General features: G+C 44.6%; 1 protein-coding gene across 3 annotated transcripts in view; it reads left to right on the forward strand.

Annotated features, from left to right (window-relative positions):
- Positions 1-23,282, forward strand: part of ACTN1 (actinin alpha 1) — an 85,265-nt gene that overhangs the window by 41,711 nt on the left and 20,272 nt on the right. For all 3 annotated transcript variants that reach the window (XM_082762394.1, XM_082762392.1, XM_082762393.1), the window contains exons 3-8: positions 1,043-1,162; positions 8,640-8,726; positions 9,309-9,396; positions 10,554-10,632; positions 16,745-16,826; positions 18,449-18,534. In XM_082762394.1, the coding sequence (XP_082618520.1) occupies positions 1,043-1,162; positions 8,640-8,726; positions 9,309-9,396; positions 10,554-10,632; positions 16,745-16,826; positions 18,449-18,534 (542 nt within the window). The remainder of the gene's footprint in view (positions 1-1,042; positions 1,163-8,639; positions 8,727-9,308; positions 9,397-10,553; positions 10,633-16,744; positions 16,827-18,448; positions 18,535-23,282) is intronic.

Raw genomic sequence — 23,282 nt, forward strand, 5'->3', positions numbered from 1 at the left:
CATAAGGTGATTCCTGATGTCGTGTCTGGTTATGTTTGTATCACTGATTCCTTTGAAAAGCCCACTTGCCTGCCCAGGCTTTAATTTGCTTACCCCGAGTGGTAGGTTAGTGCTAGGAAAAGCAGGCCATGGAAGTAGTACCTGCAGCCAGTCAAGAAGGACACCACTTCATGCAGCTCTTTCAAACAAATAAGGCCCACAAAGTGCTTTTCCAAGTTCCCCAGCTTAGTTGTAGTCAGGATCCAGTGTGACTGGACTCACTCCCACCAGAGATTTACCTGCCTTAGCTCAGAGCTGGGCTGCTTCCCTTTCTCTGCCTCATAATATACATTTAAAATGCATGCCATTGTGTACAAGGCCATCACATAGAGTTAGAAATACATTGAACATTTAATGGAGAGGAATTGAGGTGATGGTTCTTACAGTTATAAAGCTGCTCACTGAAGAAATGATTTTATTTCCTGATAGTTGCAGTTGTGACCATTTGGTGCAAAGGCTAGAGAGGTACAAGGTCTGCAGCTTGGAAGGGGAAAAGGAAAGCAAGATACAAGCCCATCCTAATATTTGACAGTAAGGAGTTCCAAGAAAGAGATATTTGCTTTGTAAATTGCACATTGTAGATGCTGGAGATGAGTTCCTCACCTGTCTTCACAGGGAGGGGCAGTTAATGTCATTTCCAGGCACCATTAATTGTGGTTAATGGTACAGAGAGGTTAATTCCACTGCTGAGCTCAGTATGATTTTGAACAATTTCTATAAGGATCTTTGTACCTCTGGTACAAACCTGCTGTGGAAAGGACTCAGTGCCGACAGATTATCAGTTATGAAATTACCTGGGATGCAACAAAACTACTTCTTTATCTATTTCTTTCTGAGAGTACTTAACAGCGAATGTAGCTGTTCTGCATTCACCATCAAGAAAAGAGTTGGGGAAGCCTACCCTCTGCCTGGCTGAGCAGTGGGAGCCACCAGCATGGGAAAACACCCACCGGTGAGGAAAAGCTGCAGAGTTCTAACAATTCTTTTTCTCTTTTCTAATTAGGTGAACGTTTGGCCAAGCCTGAGAGAGGCAAAATGCGAGTACACAAAATTTCCAACGTGAACAAGGCCTTGGATTTCATTGCCAGCAAAGGAGTCAAACTAGTATCTATTGGAGCAGAAGGTAAAGCAACCAGATGATTGTCTGATTTGTCTGGGTCCAAGCTGTGCTTACCATTGCCTTTCTCTCACATCTGCATCTCAGTTCCCTTTGTGCCTCCCTAGCCCTACCATGTTTATTTCTCAATTGAAACAGAGCAGCTGTTGGTATTTAGCTTGTTGCAGAGCTTGTGGGAAAGAACCCTTATTGTTGTAGGGCATGCCATGGGTCAAAGCCAAGGGCAGTCACCAGCACAGGTCAAGGATCCCAGAGACTTCAGTCCTCAGGGCTTCCAGGCTTCTTGCACACCCTGGAACCATGGGTACTCTGGCTGGTAAGCCCATGTAGTGTTGTGCAAACAATTATGGGCAGCAACGGGTGATGAACATGTAAATTGCACAGCAGAGAGTTGTGCAGGATTTTTGTCTTCCTAGCGAAGGTGGCAGGTGTTCTGCAGATACATAGCTCAAAACCTGGAAGAGCTTGCAGGTTAGTAAGATAGTTTGCTCTGACTTTTATAGACCTTAGTAACTTGTCATCTTGTCTGGACTGTGTTTTTGTGACATTCATTTTCCTCCGCTCTGGACCTGTGCCTATGGACTCCTATTGTCCCTGTTGCTGTGGAGACACTCCGCTTCTGTGGTATTTCTACGTTTGCCTTTACAGTGACCACGGAAAATAAGGGAGGTTTGTTATCACCATCTTACAGATGGAATACGTGGTTTCTCCACGGAAACTCGTGACAGCCAGGATATGAGCCCGTGATACAGTTCTGGATGAGTATTCATCCTCTGGGAGGGGAGTGGGGCTGCTGGGCTGTGCTCTGCTTGTTCTTAGCCCAGGAGGTCAGAGCAGTATTGACGTGCTGTTCCTAGGTTTGGCTTCTTGGGCATGCTCTTGCGAGCATCTCCAAAACATGTGCCCATCCTGTGGTCCCCTAGTTCTGTGTCAGATCAGGCAGAACACCTCAACCACTGCAGGTATTTGATTTTGCCTTACCCCAAATACCCCAGTTTAAAGATGTAGCGTTAGGAAGACTCTGGAACAGTTTGCAGCTTGCATTCAGGGGCATTGCAGAAACAATTCTTTACGGTGTTTGCTATTTAAGAGCTAAATGTAAGAGATGAATGGCTTGATATAACTTGCATGCAAAACTTGCCCTCGTTTTACTCAGCTTTTCCCATTGAAGCAACCTTAGGGTGTTGTTGTCCCTGAGTACTGTTTGTTTAGCGCAAGAGCAGATTTCAAGTTATTTTGTGCCCTTATTAAAATGACTAATATATCCAGCATCTGATTCAGTAGTCCATATCTGTACAGGACTTTTTTATAACTAGAGGCTGGACCTGAAGCCAGAAGTCTCCTGCCTTAGGAGAAGACAGCTCCTGCTGTCATCTGGATCTTGGACAGACATATGGATTCTTCTGGGAGTCTAAAGCATGCGTCAAACCCAACTTCACTGCTCTGATCCCTTTTTCTTTTTCTTTTTCTTTTTATTTTTTTTTCTGGTTCTGGTATCCTTGGCACTAGTTGGCCTTTTCCTCTCCTTCCACTGGATTTCTCTTTTTGATCTCTGCTCCTGCATCAGCTATGACTGTACCCTCACAGCACTTACAGATCATTTGCAAGTAAAAGGCTCTGTGACCAATGATCTCCAGGGCCCCTTTATTCAGTATTGACTCATAGCAGTTATCCTGCTCGGGAGTAGGCTGCGAGGTGCAGTTTTGTGGCAAGCCATGATTTAGTTCAGTCTAAATTGTGATTCTGACCTCCCCTGCCAAACCTTCCTGCCTCTCCTTTGTCCTGGTGCCCATGCAACTACATGGTGAACCTATGTGGGTTTTTTTACACCACCCAAAAGACCTGACTTTTAACAGATCATCTCAGTGACTTTGCTTCTGACAGCCAAGAGGGATCTTTCTCAGGATGCTCAGGTGGCGTTTGATGTAGATGAAAACTAGCTGACTGCTGAAAGTACAGGTGGTACATGGCTGTGACAGGGGATAAGAACAGAAGAGCCTGCTTTGAGACTGGCAGTGAGACAGGCTCTCGGGCCTATGATTTGATGCAAGCTTGGGCCATGCAAGTGTGATCATGAATGCTCCCCCCAGCCCAACACCTGCCTGTGCCCCCAGGCTGAGCCCAGGCCACTCTGGTGTGAGATGTGGGCCTGCAGCAGGGCTTCTGCCCAGGCTGTCTAAGCTGGGGACACAGTAAATTGCACATCAGCTGCAAAAATGGACCTTTGCTTTGAACAGAATAGCAGTAGCTCTGTCCATTGAAGGGGTTATATGCCTTCCTGGGCAAGAATTTTAAGGTCATACATTGAGACTTTCAGACATCACGCCACAGCAAAGTAGGAAATCAAAGCCAATGAGGCAGTCATAACACTGCGCCAAGAAAATGAGCTGTAAATGCCTCAGGCAGGCGGGACTGATCTGGAAAGTTTTCCAGGTGGCTTTTCTACCATAAGGGAAAAATACAGTTCAGTAGCAATTTGGGTGTACTCGCTAGGGCAGCACTTACTCACCTCGAGGGGGCTTGCTCCAGCTCTGGGTATCCACCAGGCAGCAGTCTTGTGTGACAGGTCTGCAGCCCATGTATACATTAGTAGGTCTGCAGTTCCCTTTATAAATTAGACAAAAGGCATTGGGCATTAATGTCCTCTTGTGGTTGATCTTCTTTTGGAGTGTGGTTGAAAAATAAGTTCCAGAAAGAATCTAAGAATCTCAGTGGGAGACTCTCAGGTCAACTAGCTTAAGCCTTGTGAAACCTTGCGCTCAACCAGAGTTAAAGCGTTAAAGCAAGCAAAACGTTTCCATGACATTTCTCTAGCATTCATCAAATGAAGGTCCCTCTGTGCTGCTTAGAAGCCAGGCTTTGCAGCTTTGTCCCAGTGGATGCGAACTAGAATGGAAGAGGGCTTCCCATACAAAGTATGTGTGTGGGACACATTCCATGTCCACGTTAAATGGAGGGTGAGCTAAGCAAAAAGAATAAGCGATGAGGATTAAGAGCAGCTTTTTACAGCCGTATCTGACGTTAACAATCCAAGATGATTCTAAACATCTTTGTTTAGCTGGTCTATTGGATTGAAGCAGTTGTGGTAATACAATGGATCTGTGTAAACCTGGATCAAGAAACGGTCTAGCCAGCTGCAGCTTCCAAATAGTTCTTCATCTGCTTCTACATCTCTCTCTCTTCTGACATCTCAGGAGCTTTCTTTTGCTGTAATAGATTCCATACTAGGGTCAAGTGCTCCAGGGATTTAACAGATTGAATAGGTCAAGTATTTGTCCCCAAGACTTTTTTATTTGCACCTCTAATCTGCATAGAAAGTAATCACTGTCTTAGACAGATGTAGCTCAGTTCAACATGAAGATAACTTTGGATGGACTGATCCCTCTTCTCACCTGTATAAGCGAAAGGAGAAAAAATGCATAAAGATTTCAGTGACTGTAGAAGTCACAGCTGAGCAAAACACTGAACCACCAAGCAGAGCAAGCATGCATCTGACAGCAGAAAGAGGCAAAAAATACGGTCTCTCCATGTCAGTGAGTGACACACAGCATTATATTTGCCCCCTGCCTGCTCACAATTAGGAAGCTTAAATGTATGCATACCCTCATCATCAATGCCAGCAATCTGTCTTAAATCTGGCTGGAGCTTCCCCAGCAATGTGCTTTGTGCAGACAGAGTCGTGGAAGCTTGTCCTGCTGTACCTGCCATGTTGTTAGGATAAAAAAAAAAAAGAGCATCCTTTATTTTACGTCACCTTGTCTTTAATTCCCAAACCTAACACCATCCTGCCAGTTGCTCCTCCTCTGCAACTGCTTTGCTCCATGGGGTAGCCAGGTACAGTTATGGACAACTCAGAAATCACTGGGGTGCACAACGGTTTCTGCTTCTAACTACCCAGGTCAGAGGTAGAAAAGTAAGCTTGGTCGTTTTTGTATTTTTCAAAATGAGTTTTTGAATTCAAAATTGCCATTTTAAAAGCCACATCTATGTAGCAAGCCAGTCTTACTCCTAAGGACTGAATATTTGTCAAGCCTTTAATTGGCTGTCAAACAATTGGATGAGAGTACTGTAATTTTTACATATTTTGTTTGTGGTATTTGGTACAATAATAGGAGCTGGGTGGAAGCATAGTCACTGGTGCAGGAAATTTCCTTCCAGTGGCTGCAGACACCTCGTCAGCTTTAGCCAGCAACGATCCACCCCCAAGCTGAATGTAAATCACATTAATAGCATGTACTTGCTGCTGCTGCTCAGACCACAGCTGCTGCTGGTGGAGAAAATGCAGAGAACGTTTGCAGAGGTCCTGCCTAGGAGGGGCACTGAGAAAGCACAGTTGGGCAGAAGATGCAGCTTGGCTATTGGCCTTTTATTCCATACCACTCTCACATTATCGTGTGTTGCTTATATCAGAGGGAACAAACATAGCTAATTAAACAAGCATTAGGCTGTTCCAGCTTTGTAGTGCTATGTTCAACTTTTTAACAATTTCTGTGGAGCCTCTTTCCTGTCGTCACCAGGAAGCAGAAGGCTTCATGCAAACGTGATTTTTACTTTTGCTTCTTGGCCATATTCCACTGTACTAGAAAGAGACTGGCACCAGCTGAAGGGCACTGAAGGAATTCTAAGGGAAAAGGAGGTTGTGATCAGGGAATGCAGAGATGGAAAAGTGAGTGAGTTAGGGCCAAAGAGCATATGGCTCTTTCTGAACAAGCTGGTGGCTTTTGTAACCAGGTTTCCAGGAGAACTTTTTTTGCTCTAGAAATTAAAAATGCTTGCCTGCTTCTAACAAAGGATAGCAGTTTCGTCAACTCTATTTAAAAGAAGTAAAAAAAAAGGAAGGCAAGGACTGGGGATGGTATGGTAGATTAAATCTGCATCCCAGGATGGATCACTCACTAATCTCATTGACATCAGTATCTGCTTGGTAGGTGGTGAGTTTTCTCTTTGTCAAGAAAAAATAAAGTGATTTGTAGAGATGAAGTGGTGGAAATATTTTGGGCTTCTTCCAGAGCAGCTTTGATTTGGAGCAGTGCCAAGGAAGAATCTGACATGGGAGCAGGGAGCAGACATCTTCCTTTTAAATTGAATATGGCAAAGAGGAGAACTGGGGGAGAAAGGATACTTTCCACCTTAACTCCACCAGCTAACTTTATAAAAAGGGGAATTTGAGAACGTGACTAGAGCATAGTACTGAGTTCTAATGCCACATTAGCAACTTAACACCATCTGGTTTTATGTAGTATCTTGACCTTTATTTCCAATTAAAATCCATGGAACAGTAATATTAATTACCTGTTTCAGCTCACTGATTGATTTATTAGTGTTCATAAACCATTTCCAACATTAAAGTATTGCCATCAGATTTTAATCTAGTCCATTAGAATAAAGAGCTAAATTTATTTTCAGATCTTAAGTATACCCTAGGGTCCTTCTGCCAACTGCTGTGGTTTTTACAGGCATTGCTTTTTTTGTGGTGTTTTTTTTTTTTCTTTTTTTCTTTTTCTTTTTTCTTTTTTCTTTTTAAATCACCACAAAGATCTATCACATGAACAAAGCAGGTTGAAAACATGGATGTTTTCTTTAATGTTTCAGCTATAGTATCTCAGGTATCCTTAACAATAAAAAGGAGTTAACAAAAAAAAGGATTTTCCTTTGCATTGGTTGCAGTGCTTCACAGGAGGATGGAAAATGCAAATTGATAAAACTGTCAGCAGGAAAAACAGTTCTTTTCATGACAGAAACAATAACCATAGTTCTTCTGTAATGCAATGAAAAGTTTGTTGGCTATTTAATTCTGAGCAAACTGATGTCCCCCTCAAGCTGTAAGTGCAGAAGGGAGTGGACACAGGTGTGCTGGAGCAGAATAAGCTGGTGCGTCTAGTTTTATATCTTTTCAACTTGTAAATTCCTAATGCAGATGTATGACAAAGCACAGCAGAGGTTATCCTTCTAGTTTGCACTTGAAGTGGCACCACAAGTACCACTGAATCACAAGCCAGGCAGCTGGGTTGGATGGAGAGGGTTTTTGAAGCAGTATGTTTGGGCTACAGGTTACTTGTCTGTTGGTTTTGAAGGCAGGGAGGTTCACATTTTGATAATATCTCATAGGTGGAAAATCTTTTTTTAACAGCTTAAACAGAAAATTCCCAATATTGTTACTTTTGCGACAGAATCCAGGTGGGTGGCAGTTGCCTGTACTGCAGATTTCTCCTTGCCCCAGAGCACGAGGTGTTTCTGCAGGGCAGCTTTGTGGAAGCAGTGACATGTAGGTGTCTATGGTTGCAGAAGAATGGTTTCTGGCAATGTGGTTAGGACTTGAGTTGTTCTAGCCCAAACAGTAGGTTAATTCGAACCCTTTCTTACTGAAAATACCTCTGTAACTTGTCAGTTATTTGTGAAACATCCTTCTGCCGTTCAGGAAACCACCAGAGAATGACTAGAAAAAACAGATAGGCTATTTTCACCATCCAAAAAAAAATGAAGGCTGTAAAATTCATAACCTGAATATGTAGTCCGTGCAGAATTTTTGCAGATGCTGAGGATCAGCGTTTGAGACCCATCTGCTTGCAATTTGGCCTGTTCGGTGCTCTTCTGCACGCAGTGGAAACCCCTTCCTGGTCTAGCATCTTCCCAGCGCCTCCCCCCAGAATCTACATCCCTCGTCCCAAACAGACCATACGTCACATGTGCAAGTGGTTGCTTTCTAAAACCTCCCAGTTGTTGACCCTTGCTGATTTATATTGCAGAGTCCAGTGAGCAATAAAGCACAATCTGCTTGACATCTTAGTTTATGTTATGCTCTGCTCAAGCTGATCAGCATGAGTCTTTGCTTCCTCTTCAAGCATGATGCATGTACTTTGAGGAATGCTCTTTTGTGTCTTTTGGCAATTACATGGCTGAAGGAATTGCTACGCAGGCAGTCTGGGGCATTTAGGCTTGTTTGAAATTAAAATGTTGATGTTTCTTGGTTTTCTTGGTTTTATTTTGTTCACACTACACAACCAGCTGCCAGAACTCATGTGCATTGGGAAGTCTCCCTGGTTATTCTGGTATAATTTCCCTGGAGCAGTTACATAGGTGTGACTTGTAGTAGGTATACTAGAGTAAGACAGGAAGGCTTTACTTTTTCCCAGTTTGGGTAATAAGGTTTATGAGTGATAGAAATTAAACTTGAACAGTGTGGTTTTAGGTCCCTGCGGTGAATTACACTGATCTATATTGGTCCTTGTTCCTGTGTCACTATCTGTTTTTCTCTCAGTGGTATAATGCAAGAGAACCACTGTAATTAGTGGGAACTACTGTGCAAGACTGTGCTGCACCAGCAGAGCATCTGGAGAGACAGAGAACTGTTTTTAGCTGGAATTACAGTTTCCCCCATCTGCAAAATGGAGGGCTTCCTGATGTGCCTGTTTTATTGGGATTTGCACTTGCGACTTGATGTCTTCTAATCCTTCTCTTTCTCCTTTTTTTTTTTTCTCCCTAGAAATTGTGGATGGCAACGTTAAAATGACTCTTGGAATGATCTGGACCATCATTCTTCGTTTTGCCATTCAGGATATCTCAGTTGAAGGTAAATCTCAGTTCTTTCAAGCCATGGTTGAGCAGCAAACAAATGGAGTGGCCACGTGGCTTTGCCACTTAAAAGGCCCAGAATGTGCTTGTAGATGAGTCACTGGAAGATCCCAGAGAGCTACCATTCCTAAGCTGCCCTATGGTCTTGTTGACTTTTCTGTCAGGATTTGGATATGCTGAGAAGTATTTTCACCTCACCTTCTTGTAAGAGAATTTGAGAACAGCTCAAAAAGATGGCTAAGCAGGAAAGTCAACTTTGATGTTGGAATCTATTGTATTTCTTGCAGGCTGATTCAATAGCACTGAAAATGAACATTTCTTCTTCAAGTCCTATAAAGATCTCCTCTCTAATCTCAAAATGCCATCTTTTTATTACAGAACCTCTTTAAGAAAATAACAATATCAAAATCATTCCAGTACACTATTCAAACAAGGAATTTTATGACAAAGGAAGTTAAATAAAGTGCAGTTCATTGCTGCCTCTACTAAAGAGGAGTTGGTCATGTTTTTCTAATGTGCTCCAGAGACTATTGCTTTCTGCGGAAGTGGGTTAATTGGCGTGCATTCTTTCTTTCTTTAGAGACATCTGCTAAAGAAGGACTTTTGTTATGGTGTCAGAGGAAGACAGCCCCCTACAAAAATGTTAACATCCAAAACTTCCATATCAGGTGAGTCACAGGCTAGAATTTAGCTTTACAATCCATGTTATTTTGAGATGTCTTTATGCTATATTTAAAAATTTTCCTGACACATCTACATTTCCATCGGAAACTATGTTACATGGTGGCATAGTCCAGAGAGGCACATAGGAAATTAAAGGCAGAGGTTATAAGAGGATATGAGTACCTACATCCCAATTCTTCATTCTGGTTACAATTGCTGCTTTTGAGAAGTTGGAGAACTTTTCATGGAGCATGAGGTCCTCTGAGAGCAGCATATATGACAAAGGATAAGCAAGACCCCTTCCACTCTGTGAAAACTCAGAATACCTTAGAAGAAATGAATTAAGGGCTTTTTAAACCCGTATTTCACCAGAAACTTCGTTGGATTGCAGAGTTAGGACGGGATGAAAGGTTTTCTTGCTCTGCTTTTAATATCTGTAAACTGACAGGTGCTTTACTGAAGATTCTGTGTAATAGTGCTTTTACAGCACATCTCAGAAAACTGTATGAAACTTATAAATGTAAAATATTTATTTATTTTTTCTGTGAGAGAGCTGAAGATCTGTCCATGTTAACCAGTACTGTAGTGGACCTAGCTATGGGCTTTTCTTAAGAATGAGTGCAGAAGTGCCTCTCAGAAAATCAAGTGCATCAGTGCTTCACGTCCCAGATTAGTTGATGAAGTGTTTAGATTCGATAAATTGTAGGAAATGATTATGCTAATTGGAATGAGGAATTCTGGTTCCAGTTCTGCTCGTACGTCCAGAGCAGTCTGGGAAGTGAAGCATTGGCTTATTTAATGCTGGTTATAGCCACCAACAGTCATTCCCTTCCTCCTCAATCTGTCTCTTCCCTAAGGCATGCACATGTATATACACCTTTTTTCAACCCTGAGCTCTGCACCTGTTCTTGCATGCTCCCCAGGACAGTAAAAATTCAGCACAGAGAACTGGTGTAAAGGAGGTGGCAATTCAAAGGGCAAGTCCTAGTTGCAGTGTATTTTTTTAGGGCTTGGAAGGAATCCTTCCCAGCACTTACAGAGGCACTGCTGGTTAGAAACTAAATTCTCATTAATCCTCCTCCTGTTTTGGTGCCTTCTCTCATGCTCATGTCCTCACTGTATCTCTCCCTGGCTGAACACTGTTTATTGTGCTCTCTTACAGTTGGAAGGATGGCCTTGGTTTCTGCGCTTTAATTCACAGACACCGTCCAGAGCTCATCGACTATGGGAAGCTACGAAAGGTACAACTCAATCTGCTTGTCATACCAAATGCTTGGGTCCATGGAGTTAAAGAGGGAGAAGAATTAGCTTGATAAACAGATAACTGGACAACTTCAACACAAGCTGGCAGTTGCAGGACGAGGGGGAAGGAAGGAGGGGATGAATCAGTACATTCAGGCTTTTTAGTGAAGCGTGAACTTAATGAGCTGCCTGCTTGACTTTCCTTGCTTTCAGACTGCCTTATATGAGCCGCACGTGCCCCAGTCCCAGCTAATGAGCAAAAACTGGCAAATTCAGTAGCACCAAATGTAAGGCTAATTCTGTACTAATGTCACAGACTAGTGAGTCAGATCAGACTTAACATTTCTGGGAAGAGCTGGATGGAAACCGGTTACCTGGTAATCAAGTGTAAAAGCTCAAGTGAGGTGGGTGTTGTGCCCCAACTGGATGCTTGCCACATGCTTCCAGCTCAGCACTGAGCCATCTGCATACTGGACGTCTCCTAGCATGTAGATGTCAAATACCAGAAAAGTATTTGCCATAACACTTCAGTTTTACTTTAAAAATTGCCACTGGCAACATGGCATCTAGCTGCTCCAAAGTGCCTCCTGTGTGTCTTGGAAACAAGACTGCTACTGGAATGATGAGAGAGAGTGATCAGCCCTTTGTGTTGCCAGCATTGTTCTGACCCAGCCAGGTGACAGAAGAGCAAGCTGGATTCGCATCCTACTTGCATTCCCACCGCCTGCTTAGATCCTGTTTACCTATAGCTGTGTATACAACCAGAGTGAAATGTCATCAAGAGCATTATTTGTGTACTGTTACTGGGGCTAATATATTAAAAGTTCGACCATCTGATCTCATGGGCTGGCTGTTAGAAAGATGCTAGCTAGAAAAATAAGCGTAGAATCCCATCACTAATAGATCTGGGCTCTTGAATTACTGTGCAAATGGACAATATGTAAATGAGTTAATCAAATTAGCTGCTTCCTTGAGGCAATGACTCGTACAATGTCTGATCTGCTTTTCAGTAACCTTTTAGATCTTTACTGTCTTGCAGAGCAGTCAATTATATTATCTGATCAGTTTTAGTGTCTGGAGTCAGCATATGATGAATAAACAGTGGGGATAGACTCTACCTGTTTACATAAACAGCAGCAATAAAAAATGGAATTACTGGAGCTAGCTACATTTTCAGTGTCTGATCTTGGGAAAATAAAAGCAGCTAAACCCAACAGGGTAAATGCTACAATGCTCTCCATTACCAACAAAGTCCTAAGCCAAGCTCAAACAAAACTCAAGTAAGGGAAAGAAAATGAAAGTTATTTGGTCACTTCGCCTGCAGGCCTTATAAGGTGAAGGAGAGGGTGATTGTTCTAGCCAAAATCAATATTAATGGGAAGGAATTTGTCCTCCTTGGAGCATGGTTAAAGGCAACCAGCTCCTTTTGTGTTCCCCTTGACTTTTGATCACATCCTTCATCAGGTTCCCTCTGCTTTTCTGCAGTCTTCTGACCCTTACTATATCATTTTTATTTTTATTCTGCCTTGATTGCTTTAAAGGCATGAGATTAAATGCATGTTTGATAACTCTACAGAACTAAAGTCTTGAGCAAATAGGTGGGAAGAGCGTAGCTCACAGCCTAGCCTTTAGCTCTGATTGCAGTTGATGTGTGCTGAAGTTGCCTTTTTTACACTAGATCTTTCAAACCCATCTGTATAATGTACAAACATGGCACCTTCCTAAATACAGTATTTACCTGCACAATTTCTGCACCCTTCTCCTCAAAACCAGGCAAACAAACAAACCCCAGCATTTTGTATCTGTCCTGGCTCTGCAGGGGATTTATGTTGCAGGGAAAGATATGAGGAGGGCTGCTGAGATCAGCTATTGCAGCAGAGGATTGGGTAAAGGTCCACCTCCAGGTATCTTCCATCCCTAGGGACTGATTAGCTCACACACCTCACCTGTGTGTGCCTTTGGTGATGTGTGTTTGTATACACACAAGCACACAAATATATGAGAGAGAGAAGTGAACATCAGCAGTCCAAGATGATAAGAAGTCTGCACTGTACCTCCTGTTTGAGCAGCATTCTCATGCAGTTTTAGTGTTTTCTGCTCCTTTGTAAAGGCTGTGTCTGTGCTACATATTGTGTGTTGGCAGTGTATGGTAGCAAAAGGTAGCTGGTGTAGCTGTGTGTCTGCTTCCCAAAAAGTTAGAAAGTTCTTTTATCAGCATGGTTGTTCTTGGTTCCTAGCTCTTTTTTTCTTTAGCTGTAGTAGTAGAGTGAGCACAATTATTTCCTGCTGACATGCAGTGCCTAACTGAAGGTGCTTGTATTGACCAGGCCCTGAAATGAAAGATTCAGGTCAACACAGTTTGGTGTCAGTAATTCCCTGACACCACAATAACTTATTTGATTAGATGGCTTTTATTCAGTGCAGGTCTGCCTGCTATTGTTCTGGTCAATGTAGGTAAGATCTTCAGCTCATGGTCTGCACATGAGGGACAAGAAGATGGGGCTTCCCATATGCCTTTTACCCCCATCCAGAGCTGAATTGTGAACCAAATCTAAGATATTTTCATCCAGTACAGTTTGATAGCTCAAACGCCCCCACATGTACTGCAGTCCATACAGAAGTGTCATCTGTGTGCTGCTGTTGGAGGCATTTCTTACAGATATTCCTGAAAATATGAATTGTACTAATTGGATTTTTTTTTCCCGGTGTCTTCAACTCTGGCAGATGTAGGAAGTGCTTGCTCTCTGTTGATTTTCCTCCATCCCCTTTCCTGATTGCTAGTTAATAGAAGATTTTTTCATGTCACACTGCAATAATTGCCATGGCAACCTTGTGTGCTGCAAGGGCTTGGGACTAGCTGGAGGAGGAGAGATGACTCCCTGTGTGAGTTAGGGTTGTGGTGGAAAAGGAGGAGCTGTGGTCGTCTTTAGACAGCAAAAACAGAGAACGTGCCAGGTAGGCATCTGTTCAGAGCAGGTGTACTGTCTGCCACTGTTAAAACAACATTATTCTTACGTGGAAAAAAACGATAGCTTTCCTGGGGGTTGGCCCCGCCAGAGCTCCCAAGTTACTGCTTTTCTTAGGTGTCTCTATTTCTGTGCTCATGTAAGCAGGCTGGGGACTAAGGCGCCTCTGGAGACCCTCATCTCAGTCAGTGCTGCTCTGGGGTGTGTGTCTGAGCCGTGGAGGGAAGGGACAAGTCACTGGGCTCCTGTTTGCCCTGCTGCCTTTGGGCCCCTGAAGCATGCCTGCACCTGTGGTGCTGGAGTGCTGCTTTGCGAGGCCTGGAGCCGCCAGGGCAGGGCAGTCTTCACTTGCTTTTCCCTCTTCACAAGGAGTCAAATGAAGTGAGGAATTTGAAGTAATGATTAGCTGGTGTACTAGGGGCTGGAACTGAAAGCAGTGGTGTCTGGAGGAATTTCCAGAGGCTTAAGGCCCTGTTGTGGTCTGGGGGAGGCCTCCAGGGAACCCTCTGCCTTGCAACCAAGAAGCACCACCTCTGTGATAAGCAGCTCTGCTGTCCGTGAGGGGTGAAGCTTTTCCCACAGGGAAAAGGGCCTTGCTCGGGTTTAGCTCTCTGTAAATCTCCAGGCTAGTCTTGGGCTCAGACAGCTTGCTTTCAGTGGTGTTATCTTTAGCTTCATTCCCCAAGGGACAATGTGATCACACATCCTTGTTACACATGAAATAGAAGTCGGCTGGCTTCATCTAGGTGAGCCTTCAGTTTCCCACACGTTAAGACTTCCAGCCCTTCCTTTGGGAGTGCCCAAGACCAGTAAGTTTTCCCATCAGGAAACCTCTCCCAGCTTGCAGCTTAGAATTCTTTTTAACCTTTGGCAACATCGCCCCTGGTGTTGTTACTCGCAGACTGATAGGGAAGCTATCTGCAGTGAGTTTGCACCTCCCTTTCCTCCAGGAGAGGCTGACCGCTCCTCCGGCAGCTCTGGCAGACGGGGCTGAGCTGAGGAAGGGTCTGGGTTAATAATACTAATACTAGGCTCTCTCTCGGGGCAGGGGGTATTAGTGATGTTGTGGTATTCCTGGTCAGCATGGGTTGAAATTAAAAGTACGTGCTGGTGATGTTTCTACAGAAGTAGAAAATGGTATGTGGGCTAGGGGAAAATTTCACTGAAGTGAAAGAAATGCTGTTCCACTTCCTTCCTATAAGCGTAAATGGAGGTGAGGTCCTGTCTACATGTAGCTAGTCTCAGCCCCTCAAATAAGGCTTTTGGTTACCCTTTGGGTTCATAGTGGTTTCTGCACAGCAGGTACCAGAGGCAAGTAGGCTGAAGTTGAACTGGTGCCAGTGTCTGTAAGTCCATTGCACAGGGTGGCTCCTTGTGGCTGGAGGATATTTAAAATCCCCTGCACTACTAAGCTCTGAAGAGGTGGATTTAGGTATATCTGTTGAAGTCACCCCTGAAAGTGTACTAAATAGAGATAAAGTACTAATTGGTGCTGAGAAATGATGGCCTGTCGCCATGTGTGGCAGCCGTTCGTTTCATCACCGCGTGCCCATCCAACATTTCCTCACTTAGTATTGACTTGTCCCAGTGGACTAAATATGGATTACTGCTTGGGTCTGTTTGGATGGCCTTTGTGTATGATTTACTTTGGTAGGTGAAGCATTGCTGCCTGCTGGAGACATTCATCCAAAGGAACATGATACTGTTATGGGATGCCAACCCAAAGCATGCATTAATTCCTGGGGAACTGCTGCAGCAAACCTCTTCCAGAATGGCTTGGTTTCATAGCTTCTTGAACGCAGTAATCCAGGGGCTACTTTGTGACCAGTGCTGTAAAGAAACCTTTCTGTGTGCTCACACCTGTCTGCCCAAGCCTGCCTGGCTCCATCTGTCATGCTTAGTGGGTTCAAAGGAGATTGACTATTGATTAAAGGTCAGATACAGCTCAGTCTTCCAAGTCATTGCAGTAAGTGAAAGCACATGCTGTCAAGTAGAAAAGAAATAGAGCATGGATGCTAGTCCAGGAAGAAAGGTGAAATGACTGCACTTCTTATTTCCTAATTTTTAAGGCGGGGCTCGGTGTGTGGCAGAAATTACAGTATGGAGAGACACCCCATCTTTCCTCCCTCCTGAAAGCCTCTTAGCAAACAGTGACTAAACACTAGCATTTTGTGCACAGCCCCTCCTCCAGCAGAAGCCACCTGTCTCAGCAGTAGAAATAGTCATCCATGAAGTTGATTGATTGATCCTTCAGAATAAATGTCATGGATATGCAGGAATATAGGAATCAGGCTTGTATGATGGGCTGATACTGCTTGATAGGTGTTTTGTTGCAGATCATTACGTTTGAATGCTGGGAGCAATTTGCAGAGGTCTTTCATTTCCAGTGACATCTGTGTTTCACATTCTCTTGTTTGGCTCTCTAAAATCTAGTTAGTTACCTTTGTGATATGACTCATGTCACACGCAACTTTGTTTAGAATTTGATTACTGTGTATTGATGTCTGTATCTGAAGTGCATCCTGCTACAGCAGAAGGTTTATACCTAGAGGAATAGAAATATACTAAGGAAATAGCAAGTACTCTGCAGCGCTTAGGAAGAAAACCAATGCTCAGACAAAATGGGTACTTTTATATATATTTATTTTGTAGAGATTCGTTCAAACATTTCTCTTCCTCCCACTCAACTGGTGTTCAACAAACTGTACACTAGCTAAGGACAGCACCCGTTGCAGATGTTGTTACTATTTTAGTATTGCTTAGATGTTCTAACACTGCTCTGCAGTTCTTTAAAATGGAAGATGCAAACCTAATGTAAGCATGATATGTAAATGTGTGATATGGCCATTTACTATCAATATGATGTGAAGCTAATGTTACTTTAAACTAAATGCAAAACAAAATGTATTACTCCTTTTTGTTGCAAGTGCATAGATTATATGTTATTATCATATCATGAGTCTCCAGGCTCTGCTTTCAAAAGGAGGCTAATTATTTCATCCTGCTACATGAGGAGTTGCACGTAATTTTGTCTGGACAGCTGAGTTACCTGAACCAAATAAAGCACAGTTGCTCTATTTTGAGAGAAATGCTGTGAACCTTGTTATGAGTTGATGCTAATGCTCTGGCTTTTTTTCTTTCCCAGGATGATCCTCTCACTAACCTAAACACAGCCTTTGATGTGGCTGAGAAATACCTGGATATCCCCAAGATGCTGGATGCCGAAGGTAAAGTGGAATGCAGGGGGTGATAACTTGCTTTGTCTTGACATTTCCCACTTCTTCTAGGTGGATTTGTATTGTACAAGAATTCAGTAACATCTGAGTGCTCCCTCCATCATCACATACTGAGTGTGCAGGAAAAAAGTTACAATGGAATAATTAATCACGTTTTGCTTCCCTCTTCCTCCTGTGCCCCTCAGTTTTCTGAGTCTGATACGGAGATCTTAACCTGGGGTTGACTCACTAGGCAGAGATGAGTAACACCTGGCTATGTCTACAGCTGACCAAAGTGTTGCCTTTCAAGAACCAGGCTTAATACTGAGATAATGTATGGTGTAGGACAGCGTTCCTTTTGCTTCAGATTTTTTTCTGTGCTCTTTCTGACACAGCTGTTGACCTTCCTTTTGGGGATGCGATATCAGTATTATAAACTGCTGCTTCTTGACTACTTGGAAGTCTTGGGCATGAAGATCCCTCAATGACTGGATCTTGAGACCAAGGCAGAAATCCATGTATTTCAGAGATGCTTTTGCTACTGACTATGACTTCCCAGAGGCCACTGGGACAGCAAGGATTACTTCTCCAAGCCTTGTCAGAACCAGCTTGGCTACAGACCAGAGACTGTAACTCTGAAGTATAAACAACAGCCTAAAATAGTTCACTGGTTCAGGGGCTGAAGCCAGCTGGTTTCAGTGGTGGAAGCTGTATTTCAGGCTTGGTTTTGACAGGAGAAGCAATTAAAGGCATTTTTTAAATAAAGGAGAAAGAGGAACTAAGGGGGAAGGTGGAAATAAGACAGTTGAACCCAGTTAACCTGTATTTGGGTTCTAGGAAGTTCATGTTCATATTCTTAGGCAGTGTTTCCCATTCCCAGGGATGAGTCTCAGTTTCCCTGCACTCACTATGTTGAGGTCACAAACAATCATGAGGTTTCTGGAATAGATGTGAGTGCTTCCTGCCATTCTGTAGGAATAAAGCCACCCCCAAAATAAGTGGATCTAGCTTCAGATCTCAGCATAGCCAACAGTGATGAAGAGGGTCACTTAAAGGAGCTTCTATTGCTTTTTCTTGATCCGTCTCCTCCATTACAGACTGGGACTAATGTGCATTCCTCTACACCATTAATTCTGATCTCTGGAAGTGTTGAGTTTCTCTTGAAACTAATGAAAGGGTCTTTTGAAATTCAAATCATCATTGTGTTGAAACGGAGGACAGGGGCACAGAAAGGAAGGAAGAAAGGATCTTTTCTGAAGAACTGCATGGAAGAATTGCAGAATGGTACATCTACAAAAGCCATATCAACCTGTTGCTAGTTCGGATTGATTCAACCCATCATTCACATTAATGCTCTCAGGATGGGGAAGCGCTCTGGTGTGAGATGTGTTGACATATGGCTGCATTAGCCTGGCCAGGCACTGGAAGCAATTTTATCATGAGGGAGGGGAACCAGAAAGGGTGATCCTGGCTTCTGAGAGTGATACATTTTCTAGACAAAGCTGGGAAGCTCTTCAGAGTTGCTATGACAAGTGTATACCCTAGCAGGCCTCCCGGACAGTTGTGGTTCTCCCCTTCCTTTACTTTCCTCCCATCGGTTGGTTATGCTCTTAACGTGAGGTTTTTTTTGACAGACATTGTTGGAACTGCCCGTCCTGACGAGAAAGCCATCATGACCTATGTTTCTAGCTTCTACCACGCCTTCTCAGGAGCCCAGAAGGTATCACAGGATCCCAAGCTCCCTCCACAGAGCACACCTGGTGCCGTTGCTAATGTCCAAACCTTTTTTTCTTTCTCTCTCTCCTCTCTAGCTACGGGCATCTTTATTATGTTTTCGGTAGAGTTGGCTGTTGGTTCAAAGTGGTGCCCCAGACTCAATACATGGGGCAAGGAAGCCAGGAGTCCCACTTCCCTGTAGTTAGCGTTGCTGTTCCAGTGGCACTTATATATGCCAGTGTCTTGGCGTGCCCATAAAGGCCAAGAATGGGGGGAGCCAAACTGCTGCCCTGATGGCTGGGGACCTGCACTCCCTGTGTCTGGAAAATCTGAGCGACGATGCTTGGTTTCACAGAGATGGAGACCACAGATTGCTCTGCTCAGCTGCTCACGGCAGGCTGACCCCACTGGAAACTATGCTGATACTTATTCACTTTTTTTGTTTTCTTTACAATGATGGGGTAACAGAGCTGTCTTAGTGGTTTTATGTTGGGTTCAACGAATACCCAAAGCTTTATCTTTTACCTTGTATCTGCTGCAGGTTCCCACACCCGTCCTTCAAGGTCCAAACCTGCTGCTTTCTTGAGCCATGCCACAAATTCAGTCCCAGTTTATCTGGGTCTTACAAAGCACGTCTAATGAGGGCTTCTATGGTGAGATGTGAACAGAGCACAGTTTATTACAACTGAAATGCCTGGCTTTGTTCATTTGTTTCTTTTTAACCTTTCCTCACCCACCATGCTGAAAATCAGGCAGTCGAGTCCTCGCCGTGTTTGGCTCAGCCATTATCCTGTTGGTAACAGAGTCACTTAAGGAAAACGTTTTGTGGGTGAGACCTTGTAAATGTCTCTGCCCAAAACCCAGCAGCATACTGAAGTGCCATAGGAGCGCTCAGTGCATGGTGAAGCAGAGCAGCGCGTAGGAAGCTCTGATCTCTGCAGCTCCTCAGTGTGCAGCAAGGCCTCGGGCACAGCCCTGAACACCTCCCGACAGCCCGTTGGTACCCTCTGACCACCACTGGGAAGGTGCAGAGCCCAGATCCTCAGCTCAAACCCTCCTTGATGCGGGGGGAGGGCGCAGGGGTGCCGCTTCGAGCCACAAGCCAACGCTGCTAGCCACCTTCTGATCCGACCTCCCAGCTCCGCATGGAAATCTGTTTGGCCTGTCCTGCTCTGCATGATGGGAAGTTTTCTCCCCCTCTCTCACGCCACCCATGACTGTTTTGTTTTATTCTATGTGCTGCTTCTTACTTTATCCTTTCAACCTCTTTTCCTTCTCTGCACAGATATTATAGGCACGCTAAGGCCGGATGAGAAGGCCATAATGACCTATGTTTCATGTTACTACCACGCCTTCTCAGGGGCGCAGAAGGTGAGACTTTACTGCTAACAACCCCCTCCCCACTCCCTGCCCTGCCCACTCGTCCTCTCCACCGAGGAAGGCTCCAGCCCCTCCGCCCGGCGCAGCACCGAGGCTGAGCAGTCTCTGCTGCACCCCATCCAGCTCTAGCCCTGCTGGAGAAGTGATTTAGATGTCCTTCCAAACAGCTGCTCCTTCTCTCCAGTTCTCATGCCCCAGTGGTGGAGAAAGCATTTGATTAAGCTGGCGTAGAATGAGGAATGAGTGTCTGCTCTGACAGAGGCAGCACCCTGTCAGTGACTTAGCGGGCATCATCCTGGCCAGGCGATGCATCTCCAGCAGTGCCATAATCAGCTCGGTCTGGCCCAGGACTTTGCATCCTGTCTCCCTTGAGCTGCCTGCCTTCTGTTCTCACTCAGCTTCTGCGAGGTCAGTCATCGCTTCCTAGGTTGTATCACGTCAGCTGATTACACAGTGGTAGCCTCTTTTGGAGCACTTTTGTGCTCCAGCCATGAAGTTCATCCCTACCCGGCCTTGAGCCTTCCCACACACTCCCACTTCTCCATTTCTTGCTTCTCTGTAGTCATTCTCCTCCCAAACCACCTGTATGTTTTATTTCTCTTTCCTCTGCTTTGCCCATTTCCGTAGCTTCAGTCCTGCTTCTTCTTTACCCCAGAGTCTCTCTGCCTGGCACTGGGACATTTCTCCTCAGAGGAACCAGTCACTCAGAGGCACGTTCTTTGGGCAAACTTCCGCAAAATGGCAATTTCCCTGCAATCCTTTCAACAGAAGACAAAGTTCCAGCCTTTTCTCCCATACCATAGCCTGTCTGGGCTGCAGCCTTTCTATGAAATCATTGCAGATTTTAGACTATGAGCTTTGGAACAATAAAATCCAAAGCTCAAGACTGGATTCTTCTTGTTACGTACAGGAAGTAAAATCTCCCTGTTTCCATAACTTCTTTCTCTCACCAGGCCTTTTCTGTTTGAGGCCCAGTCCGTGTGTTGCCCAGCTTGAGGGGTAACTTGGCTCCAGAAAGACTCCATCTCTTTTGTGCAAAACAATGCTGATGGTTGCAGCATTGATATAGATACCGTGCTGAGGCTGGCTCTCAGAGGGCAAAAATGGGCAATAGGTTCCAGGGAGCAGCTTTTTGGGATAAGCTTTTTGTTCCCTGCCTTGTTTCATATGAATGAGATGATGCTATCTGCTTTCCAAGGAACTGGAAATATGTTCCACAGCAGTGCAGTAGATTTGCCCACTTGGCATGATTTATGTAGTCAGGACTTGTCCAGTGGGATCCTGCTTTGTGAATAGTTCAAAACCCCTAACACCAGGCTGCGGGCTCCATCCAGCTGATACTTGCCTCTGATGACCGCAGTCTCAGAACTCACGCCAGCCCAGCGATAAGGCCTGTTGTTTGCCAGGTGCCCCTTGGGAATTGCTCCATGCTTAACCCGAAGAAAGGGCAAACCACGAATACGAGGAGGGCAGTGGCCTGCTGCAGAATTGGCTGTGTCCTTCTCCAGTCCCCTCCTCTTAGCTCTGTGCCCGTTCCACCCTTTGGAAACCTGCTCAGCAGGTCCCATGCTCTCATCAGCAATTGAGGTGGATGCTAGGTCTGCTGGGATAACTGAAAGCAATCTTCTGCTGCCTCAGGACCTGAACCAAGCAGCTGGGGCAGCAACTAGCGACGGAGCTTCTTTGTTAATAAAGCTTCAAACCGATGTGGTCTAAGTGGCTTGTAGGGAAGATAAAAGATTTAATCATTAATTAAATTTTTAGTAGGCCTGATGGGCCAGTGCCTCAGCGGAGAGCTGGCAGGAGGGGCCCCATTCCTTTTTGGAGCTGCCCCCACCATGCATTAGGCAGCTGCTGAGTGACACAGATTGAAATCCCAGGGCAAGTGCAGAGTGATTGCTGAGCGCAAGCCCCAGCCCAAAGTGTCTTGTAACATGTTGCTGCCTTGTGCGTGGTTAGGTGACTTACTGTGGTATCACTCCATTTTTCATTCAGATTTTTCATTACTGCCACCAGTCCTGAAGGGGAAGTCCCATGAGCCGCTTTCTGCTTCTTTCACTCTCTTATACTGAGCCTTTGAAGGTACAGGGTCCCCAGCCTGACGTGTGTGTAGATGGCTGCTTTTTCTTTATGCCATTTTGTTATAAGTATATATATGTAGGTATACTTGCTTTGGTTGGTTTGCTTGTTTTCTAACTGCTTCTGACTTTCACACTAAATGCATGATTGTTTACTACTGGTTGGCTTAATATTTTGTAAACCTTATTTCTGGGGTGAAAATTTCTAACTAACATTTTGCTATTTTATTAAAAGATTGTGTTTGGCATAAGGTATTCAGGGGTGGTCCTCTGAGACCAGAGGGCAGCAACAGGCAGGCACCCCCCCCTACATAGCACGCTGGGGGGATGCCTTCCTTTGTCATCGCCCTCACCGAAGAGACCTGGATCCAAGAGCTAGAGACACAACTCCACTTCCATCCTAAGAAGTCCAAGTCAGGGTTGAGAATTAGAGAGAAGACAGTAGGCAGAGAAATTACTGCTACTTCTGCTATTCTGTGGCCATTCAGGTTTCCATTTTGAGCCCACCAAACAGGACATAGATACCTAACAGCACTGCAGTATCAAGCTGAATGCCCTAGTCTCACCCTCCCTCCATGATCTCTGATGAGAGTACGTAGTATAATGTGTTAGCACCATGCTGTACCAAAGCTGATCAGCTCACACAAGTCCTCAGAGAATCCAGCTGTGTAGATTTCAGACCCCAGGACGGTGCATTTGGCTTATCAGGGCTGCTCCATGCCTTGTGGGCATCTTGGTTTCTTTAGAACCAGCCTGAGCATCCCAAATGCATCATTGCCTTAAGCCCTATGGGGAAGAAACACGCTTGCATAGAGCACCCTTACACAGAGCAGTCTGGAGCAGGCAAGAACCACGGAGCAGCAAGTACTGGTACAGAGGAGGAAGAAGATTGGCCTCTGCCTGTCAGCCGTTAAGATAACACAAATAATGCCGTAATTGCTGACATTCAGAGGGCTTTTGTGTTTGGACAGATGTTCAACACATATATACACACGCAGACCTGGGCAGCTGGAGGAAATCTATCGTCAGATAGATGTAAATATGCCTGTGCAAAATGGGGTCCTTCCTGCACAGCTGGCTGCTGCTGCAGTGAGCTCCAGGGGTAAAAAAGGAAAGAAGGAGAGTTAAGAGTGTGCAGGGAGCTCCTCTCCTGGAAAGACTGATACAAACATTTGGCATCACCAGTTCCCTGAACCACTCGGCACATCGTGGTAGGGCTCTGGCACTGGCTTTTTAACAGACCATTTGGTCTCGTGCCTATAAAGTTTTCTCTGAATATCAAAAAGCACTCCAC

This window comes from Aythya marila (assembly GCF_965140915.1).
Source record: "Aythya marila genome assembly, chromosome: 5".
NCBI lineage: Eukaryota > Metazoa > Chordata > Aves > Anseriformes > Anatidae > Aythya > Aythya marila.